This window comes from Mus pahari, chromosome 8 (genome assembly GCF_900095145.1).
Source record: "Mus pahari chromosome 8, PAHARI_EIJ_v1.1, whole genome shotgun sequence".
NCBI classification, from domain to species: domain Eukaryota; kingdom Metazoa; phylum Chordata; class Mammalia; order Rodentia; family Muridae; genus Mus; species Mus pahari.
Genome location: NC_034597.1, coordinates 25,701,365 through 25,710,914, shown reverse-complemented (window position 1 = coordinate 25,710,914; position 9,550 = coordinate 25,701,365). Strand labels below are relative to the sequence as shown.

Sequence of the window (9,550 nt, the reverse complement as noted above, 5' to 3'; positions counted from 1 at the left end):
GTGATGTGTTTTGTGATGCTGTTCTTGGATTTATTGTGTATTAGAAGTCAACTGTTGAGATTTTATAAGTGATGTAAGTGTGCATCCATAGGTTGCTGCGCTTGCATTTCGGCTTCTGGAAAGTCGGCATGGAGCATGGCCAGGTAAGTGCCACTTGTTTTTCCTTTATGTAGATGCCGAACCCACCTTAATGAGGGGATTGTTTTTTCCTTCTATACAAAGGGGAAAAAAGCCACAACATTGTTTTCTGGTTATAAAAATGTGTGTTTATAGCCCAGCGTTGGTGGCACACGCCTTTAATCCCAGCACTCGGGAGGCAGAGGCAGGCGGTCTACAGAGTGAGTTCCAGGACAGCCAGGGCTACATAGAGAAACCCTGTGTCAAAAAAAAAAAACAAAAAAACAACAACAAAAAAACAATGTGTGTTTATGACAGAACATTGGGAAACAAGAAAAGAATAAGCAAATAAACTGCTCCATTCTCTTGCCAGATACCACTATTGATATTGGGAAGCTTCTCTCCTTTTTTTCTTGCTTTTTTTTTTTTCCCATAACATTAAGATTGTGGTATTATGTGTCAGTTGAAAACACCATATATTGACTGGGCATGGTGGTGCACACCTTTGATCCCAGCACTTAGGAAGCAGAGGCAGGCAGATCCCTGTGAATAGCAGAGGCTAGCCTGGTCTACAAAGTGAATTCCAGGAGAAGCCAGAGATTTGGAAAAGAAAAACACCAAATACATATTCATTCCCTTCTATTTCACTCCCACAAAAGAAGACCTTAAACTTAGCTCAGACAGTTCTGTGCCTCCCAAGTAGTGGGGACTTTAGATGTATACCATAGAGCTTAGCTTTACAAATAGAACTTTCAAACCAGGGGTGGTGGCCTTTGGATTCTCAGTGAGTTCAAGGCCAGCCCACAAAGTTCTAGGACATCAGACCCTGTCTCAAAGAAAGAAAGAAAGAAAATAAGAGGAAATAACTTACTTCTGTGGCCTCCTTTTTGTTATTTTAATTATTTTTGTTTGTGGTTTAGCTTTTGTTTTAAGAAGAGCATAGAACTGGGCCTTGCTTGTAGCCCAAGCTAGCCTCAAGCTCTGTGTGTATTCTGGCTCTGAACTGCATCTTCATCCCCTTCTCAATAAGACACATATTGAGCATCACTGTACATAAGCCCTGTTTCCTCTTAGATCCTAAATGCAGATGTGTATATTATAACTTTATTAAAGGAAAGTTACGGCTCTGGATGTTGTCCTATCTTCAAACATTTTTGTTTTTACTGTACAGGGTAGTTCTTCAAGGCTTTTTCTTCTGTTTGATAAGGTGCTTTAAAGTGTCCTTACAGTGTTCCCACTGCAGTGAAGGGAACCCTTGGATAGCGTTCATTTATCCACAATACCTTCTTTTCCCACCTAGGTTGAGACTTGCCACCTGCCAGGTACTGTTTGCACTAAGTTCCTGTGTGCACCATCTGCTGTTTCTGACTTGTTTCCATCTTAAAGATTCTGGTTTGTGTTATTCAACAGCATGCTTAGAGACGGCCTATTTCATGTTAATGTAGAAGTGTTTGTTACTCTTCCTTGTTGTGACAAAAATGTTGAATAATCAGCTCAAGAAAAGAAAGCTTTGTTTTAATTCAGTTAAATAGGCTGTCAGTCCAGTGACCAAGAAGGCATGGCAGTTGGGCTTGGTCTGTGGAGGTAGGAACGTGTGACTGCCTCTTCCTAGTGCATCGGGAAGCGGAGCTGAGGCAAAACCAGAAGCTGATAAAGCCTCCAATTCTGTTAGCTTGGCCACAGTCCAAGTTTTCACAGACTCAGAACTAGCTTAGAGATCACTCATTCACAAAGTATTTATCTCATAAAAAGAAAGGCTTCAATCCCTAGAGCCTGGGTAAAAAACAGACATGGTGGTCTGAGGTCTGAGATGGCAAAAGACAAATCGGGGCTCACTGGCCAGTACCCTAGTCTCCTTAGCCTCAGGCCAGTGGGGACCAGATTGGCTGTGAGCAGATACATAGCAACTTAAAACCATTTGTAACCAGTTCCTGGAGATCTAACACCCTCTTTGACCTCCCTTTCTTAGGTGTGTTTGTATGTGGTGTACCACATGTGTGCCTAGGGCCCAAAGAGGCCAGAGGAAGGCGATAGATCCTTTGGAACTGGATTTACAGGTGGTTATGCGCTGTGATGTAGGTGCTGTGAATCAAATCCAGGTCCTCTACAAAAGCAATACTGGGTTTTAGCAGCTGAGCTGTCTCACCAGGCACTCCCTTTATTTCATTTTTTGGGATAGGGTTTCTATGTTGCCTGGCCTGGCATGGCCTCAAGCTGGGGCCCTCCTGCTTACAAGTACCTAGGTGAGTGCCATTAAGCCCAGCTAGAACTCCTATGAGATAATATATCTTCTGGATGTCTCTTCTACATTAATAGCCCTGTTTATTTTATGTTCCATTCTACCCTCTGGTTTTAGCCCATGTACTATTTTTTTCAACCAGATATAACAGTTTTTAAATAATTTTCACCTGCAGGAACTTATAAATATACTACAGGGATTCCACTCACCCTTCATGCAGTTCTCATTAACTTAGCATTTTATACAACTGCTATGTGGGGTGTAACTGGGAGGTCACAACAACACGTCCAAACATGCACTGTGCTGTTTAGAGGTGTTTGGAGTAAATTAAAGAACTTACACTCTCTGAAGACTTCAGGAATATTAGCCAATTATGTGTAGTGATCAAAATCAGGAAAATTGGCATTGATACCATAACAACAGTCAACAATACCATGACCTGCAGGCTTCATTCAAATGTTTCCAGTTCCAGTAAAGACATCATTTTCTGGTTTTTCTGGTGTGTGGCATGCTCTGGATAGTGTAATGGATTTACTTCTTGAGTCTCAAGGTAAAACATGTTTTAAATTACCTTTTTTTAGGGAGGTGGACCTATTCTTCAAGCTAAATTTGAATTTGGGAGTCTCTGTTTCTGCCTCTTGAATATTGGCACATCTATACATGGCATCATTACATCTCAGTGAGATGCTGTGGCCTCTGCATCATTAATGTTAGAACCAGCCACTTGTTTACTATGTGTCTTAAGGTTTCCTGCAGCTATAATAAAAAGCATTGAAACCAAAAGTAACTTGGGAAAAGGGTTTATATGACTTACACTTTCACATCACAGTCCATACTGAAGGAAGTCAAAGCAGGAACCTGGAGGCAGGAAATGAAACAGAAGCTATGTAGAAGTACAGCTAACTGGCTTGCTCCCCATAGCTTACTCAGCCTGCTTTTTTTGTCTTGTTTTGTTTTGTTTTTGAAAGTGTCACTTTTATTTTAGAAAACATTAATATATTTCTGAAATTGCTATTGCCTTCTCAACCACAGACAGGGATTTGGATACACAAAGTATATTATATATGTGAATTCACTAGTATGCATTCCTTTCCTTTTTTTTTTTTTTTAAAGTTACCCTTCTCCTTTCTAAGCATTATAGTATCTCTTCACATACATTTGTTTACACACATACATGTATACATTATAGGCTAGGATTTGCATGCGAGGAAATGTAGGGTTTCTTTCTGAAATTGGATGACCTCAATTAGTTTTATATATTCCCAATCCACCCATTTTCCTTGCAAATTTTGTGATTTCATTTTTCTTTGAATCTAGAAATGAAATCACCCTCTCTCCTCTCTCACAGTCTCTGTCTGTCTGTCTGTCTGTCTGTCTGTCTCTGTGTGTGTGTGTGTGTGTGTGTGTGTGTGTGTGTGTGTGTGTGTATACACTAGATTTTCATTACTCATTCACCTGCTGATGGACAATTCATTTCCAGCCTGCTTATTAAATACCATCTAGGACTACATTCCCAGGGTTGATATTGCCCTCAGTGAGCTGGACCCACATCAATCATTACTCAAGAATATGTACCACAGATTGTCTCTTAGCATTTTCTCAATTGAGAATCCCTCTTCACAAATGACTAGCTTGTATCAAGCTAACATAAAGCTCACCAGGACACCATGATCACTTCTTTGTGTAGAGTTGCCATTCTGTTTGTATGAGTACATTGTTGGGGATGCTTTGGGCCACACAGGACTTGTATACCAGTGGTTGCTGAGTGGTTTTCTAATGCCATCATTCATCTTCAGTTTCCATTGACTGGATCTCCTTGGGCAGACTCATGAAGCCTCTTGACACATGCTTCTCATATTTTGAACATTTATTTGAAACACTGGGAGTTATGAGCCCCCCAGCCCAGCATGGGGTCAGCCATTTCTTCAAGGTTGGATGGGGTTTAGAATTAATCCCTGAGTGGCAGTGTCTTAGGCTGTCCATTGCTGTGAAATGACCAAGCCAACTCTTAAAACGGACATTTAATTGGGCCTGGCTTACAGGTTCTGAGTTCAATCCATTATCGTCATGGAGGAAGCATGGCGGCATCCAGGCAGGCATGGCGCCAGAGGAGCTGAGAGTTCTATATCTTGTTCTGAACACAAACAGAAGACTCGCATCCTCAGGTAGCTAGGAGGAAGCTCTCTCAAAGTTCACCCCCACATTGACACACTTCCTCCAACAAGGCCACACCTGGTAGTGCTACTCCCTGGGCCAGGCATATTCAAACCACCACAGGCAATAAACCTGGTTTAAGTTTCCACTTGCCTGAGGCTGGTAATGTAGCTCTGTAGTGGTAGAGCATTTGCCTACCAGATATGAGGCAACACAAATTTTTAGGGAAAAAAAAAAACCCAACTAGCTTCCTCTTATTTCTAGAGATGTTTATATTCCCAGTAATTCAGTTTGTTAACTTTGGGGTCTTGTTCATGACTACTTTTCCATGAATATTTGACAAGGAGTATAGTTGCTCATCTTTGCATTAATCTGTCCCTCATCATCTACCTGTGATAGAACAATACTAGTTAGAAAACAAAAGCAATCCTCTTGGCTGCTCCAACGGAGCTTTCCCTTTACCTTTTTTTTTTTTTAACCTCCTTCCAGAGAGTTCTGTCACTGTCTGGAGTTTTCCTGATAAAGGATAGGAAGTTCAGGCTAAAGCAAGACGAAGTGCTTTCATGCTTTGGACTTAAGATGAGCCTTAACGTATTTGAGGGCACCTTTAAGAATGCCTCTATCACCACTCCTACCCTTGGATCCCTGGGCCTTGGTGCATGCTGTCAAAGGCTCTCCCACACTGCCATGTAATGATCACATCTTAGACTGTATCCTCAAGTAAGACCGTGAGTATGTGGCTGTGATATGGTGATTTTGGCTCATGTGAGGTCATCCTGTAACCTGCGGTTCAGCTTGTTGCCTCCAGAAGGTCAGCAGCCGACCTGTATTGGCCTTAGGACTGGCTGTATAGTTCTTGCTCTGCCCCTGAACTCCCAAGTGATTTGGGGCGGTTTCAGCTTGAGGCTCTATAGCAATCCTAATAGGGGTTGTAATTCCATATTGCCAACTCATTCTGTAAAGATCTTCTTTTCTTTCTATCTTTTCGGAGAATGATGAAGCCATCCTGATGTGGTGCTCCTACATAGTTTTTCAGGAGCCAGACACAAGTCTTTTAAGCTGCCTAAGTCAGTCCTGTATCTACCTGGAAGGCACTGGGAACATCTTCACTTGACATCATGTATCTTAATACAGATGAGACTCCATCAAAAGAATTTTGGAATTAGTAATCTGGGCCTGGGGAGATGACTCCATTAATTGCCTGCCATGCTAGCATGAGGGCCTAAAGTTGGCTCCCCAGTACCTATGTAAAAAGCTGGGTGCAATGTGAGTCTGTAATCCCACCACTGGGGATGGGGACATAGAAGAAAATCTCAGGAGCCCATTGGCCAGGCAGTCTAGTGAAACTAGTGAGCTCCGGATCCAGTGAGAGACCCTGCTTCAAAAAATAAGATGGGAAGTGACTGAGCAACATGCCCAGTGCCAACTTCTAGCTTCCATGATCACCCACACACATGCACATACCCAAAGGAACACATACATCGCAGCCACCTATGCAAGCATGTTTGTATTCACACATATATACAATGTTTACTGAACTGTCTGTAAAAAAGACATGTGGCATGAACTTGATGTTGAGGCTTTGTAAAACAGGCGTATTTTGTCACATCAAAAGCATCCTTGCTATAAAAAAAAAAAAAAATTATTTCTTCTCACTCCAGATACATCCAGAGTGCATAATACAGTGGTGGTGGAAGACCTGACCCACTAGTGCTTCTTACCTAACCCTTCCTGTGAGGGTCGGCTACATACCATTTCATGATGGAACTGATTCACACTGTATTCTATGCCAGAAATTCTGAATGGAAGTCTTTAATGATGAGACTACATTACCCTAACATTCCCTTCTTACTCCTCAGAAGGGACTGGCCAGTGACAGCAACATGGAGCACCAGAAGATAGGTATGCCAGCAACAGGGGTGGCCTGCCACACATGGTCACCTCAGGCTTTGGTGTGCCCAACCACACATACCCTGGTCCAGAAATAGTCTTGAAAGGAAGAGCGCTACTGAAATGAACAAGATTCAAAGAGATGGTCAAGATCAGGGAGGTCCAGAGTGCTGGATGAGAACCATTATTAACTTAACCATTTCACTACAGATGAAGTGGAACTTAGCAGAATTGTGGCTGAACTCATGGTCACCTATCAGTGACAGAGCCTTCCGACTTACTGTTCATCTAACAGTGATACCTCCACACACTGAACAAAGCTTTATAAGTAAATTCTGAAGGTTAATCTTTTGAATTGAGGACCCTAGCAAGCAATGAGAATTGCTAGCAACCCGTTACCCAGTCAAATCCCATTGAAGGTAGAAAAGAGGATGTTCAACCAACCAACACTGGGCACTACCAAAGCCTGGTTTTATTTCCTGGTGGCAGTGTGACTGCTTTCTTGAGCCGATTTTAGGACCTAGAGACGTAAATGTGTATATGTTGCAGAAAGAAATGCCATTCTGTGCTGTCCTGTCCAGGGACTGTCACTGCCTGGAGAGAAGGCCCCTAGATAATCTATGTAGAATGAACTAAATATTCGTAGTTGAAGTCAAGTACATCAGGAGTGAGGGGTCACTTTTCCCTGAGTGCTTCACCAAATGTTTCCCCTATCAACAGTAAACAAGGCAGAGCTTTGGAGAGTATCACTTTATTCCAAAGTTGACCACTACCAGTAGGGTTTAATTTCCCTCCTTCCCTTCCTTAGAGATGCTGGGGGTTGGTGGGGAGGGGTGGGCACAGTCTTGATAGATGAATAAAAAGGGTGAAGGCCACACACAACATTGTCCCTGTTTGAAATGTTGGCCTTTACAGAGTGAAGCTGGGAGGAAAAGGCGTGAGATTAAAATTTAAATAAACAAAGACAAAGTGTAGCTGAGAGTTAACTAACTTCTTTTGTTGTGATACAGGGTCTCCCATATCCCAGGCTAGCCTTGAACTTGTTATAAAGCTGAGGAGAGCTCAACTTCATGCTTGTTCCAAATGCTGAGACCATGGGTGTGTACAGTGCTAAAGACTGGACCCAGGGCTAATTCAACCAGGTGCTAGCTCCCTTCTGAAACTAGAAAGACTGTTTTTGATTAGCTTTTCTGTAGTAATTAGAGACCAGTTTCCAGTTTTACGGGGGGGGGGGGGTCATCATTTTTTTTCTTCTTAGAGTTTTTTTTTTTTTTTTTTTTTTTTTTTTGAGACATTAGAGAATCTGGGACCTTTCTGCATGGCGACACCGTCACTGTAAACATTCCTTCTGAGAAACAATGACTTTCTAACAACACAGGAAAGAGGAAACAGAAAAAGACATAAGTAGAGAAGTTTCCAACCACAAGAAAAAGAAAAGCTGTAGAATTGAGGGAGTGTCTCAGAGCCAAGCCGTGCCGTGCCATTTGGGAAGGCATGGAAATCCCAGCCCCCACTCCAGGCCAGAGAGCAGCATTCTGGCCTCCCCAACCTGTGTGTCCAGAAGAAGGTATGCGCTGCTTATCACAGGGTCTTTGCAGAAGGTGTCCAGGGAAGAGCTAGGCCACTAGATGTTCTCCCGCCCTTGCTGGCCAGAGCCTCAGTCTAAGAGCAGCAGGCAAACCTACCATGTCTGACACAAGCTGAGCCGAGCCCAAGGTTCAGGTCTTGAACATCAGGAAGCCCCCAAACGCAGTGCCCGGTTGGCTCCCCTTGGTTACTGACCCTTGGATTAACTCAAACCACACTCTCTCACCCTTTTGCAGCTCTGCCATAGCAAAAGTGGTGGCTGTGCTCCCGCCCCTCTGCTCAGTACTGTAGACTGGAACCCGGTGATGACCTTCAAATACCAGCTGCCCCATCCCTGGGCCTGGGCCAAATGTAATGCTCACTGCAAACAAGTAGACGCCACGTTTGGGAACTCGGAAGTAGCCATGTTCAGGAAAGTAGCTGCTGCCCACATTGATGGATGTGGTGTTGAACTTCACCATCTGCAGAGCAGTGGCCACTTCTGAAGAACTGGCATAGAAGGCCACAGGGGAGCCTGAGGTAGAGGAGATAGTCAGTTATCCATTCACTCGCAAACTCTCCCTTCTTCACCTTAATTGCATGAGAAACTGGATACTGTTTCTAGATACCATCACATCCCAAGGGTGTGTCTTAGACAGTCAGTGTAATTTCAGAGAGAGGGGGGAAGGGAAACACAGATCCGCTTGCTGGCTGGCAAATGCATTTTCTCCTTTGATCCTCAACAAAGCCCTTTTTTCTTTGATCCTTTCAACTCTAGAGAGATAAGTGTCTTTGACTACCTGAGCCATGGGTGGACGGTGCTAGAAACTTGGGTATCCAACTCCTAGATGTCTGCTACCTGCCAAGGATCATTCCTTCCACATCAGTGCTAGGGATGGAATACAGGACCTCATGCATGCTAGATGTGTGCTCCTCCACTAGGTCATCCCCAGCACCTACCTGCTAGGCATCTTGAGACATCTGGTGGGAGAGAGAACAGTACCTATCCTCAAAATAATGTTAGCACTGGGAAGTAACTGGGAACGGGGATGGTGGTTTTGACCAAATGTGGGCACAAGACTATAAAGAAAAAGGACTGAGCAACCTCTTGAAGCCAGGCACAGTAGCTCATGTTTGTAATTCTGACTCAGGAGACGGGCAGTTAAATCTCGATTTTGAAACTATACCCTAAGGCTTTTTCTGGGCAAGGGGGAGGCCCCCTCTGGCTAATCATCTAAATTGTTTTTGGTTTTGGTTTTGTTTTGTTTTGTTTTTCAAGACAGGATTTCTCTGTATAGCCCTGGCTGTCCTAGAACTCACTCTGTAGACCAGGCTGGCCTCAAACTCAGGAATCCACCTGCCTCTGCCTCTGCCTCTGCCCATTTGCCTCTCTGCCTCTGCCTATCTGCCTCTGCCTCTCTGCCTCTCTGCCTCTCTGCCTCTCTGCCTCTCTGCCTCTCTGCCTCTCCTCAGCCTCTATGCCTCTCCTCAGCCTCTCTGCCTCTGCCTCTCTGCCTCTCCTCTGCCTCTCTGCCTCTCTGCCTCTCCTCTGCCTCTCTGCCTCTGCCTCTCTGCCTCTCTGCC

At 43.8% G+C, this 9,550-nt stretch overlaps 1 protein-coding gene across 1 annotated transcript in view; it reads right to left on the bottom strand.

Annotated features, from left to right (window-relative positions):
* Positions 1-7,660: 7,660 nt before the first annotated feature.
* Mmrn2 (multimerin 2) overlaps positions 7,661-9,550 on the bottom strand; it is a 23,710-nt gene continuing 21,820 nt past the window's right edge. The window contains exon 7 of the mRNA XM_021203650.2: positions 7,661-8,501. Coding sequence (XP_021059309.1) covers positions 8,119-8,501 — 383 coding nt within the window. The 3' untranslated portion in view covers positions 7,661-8,118. The remainder of the gene's footprint in view (positions 8,502-9,550) is intronic.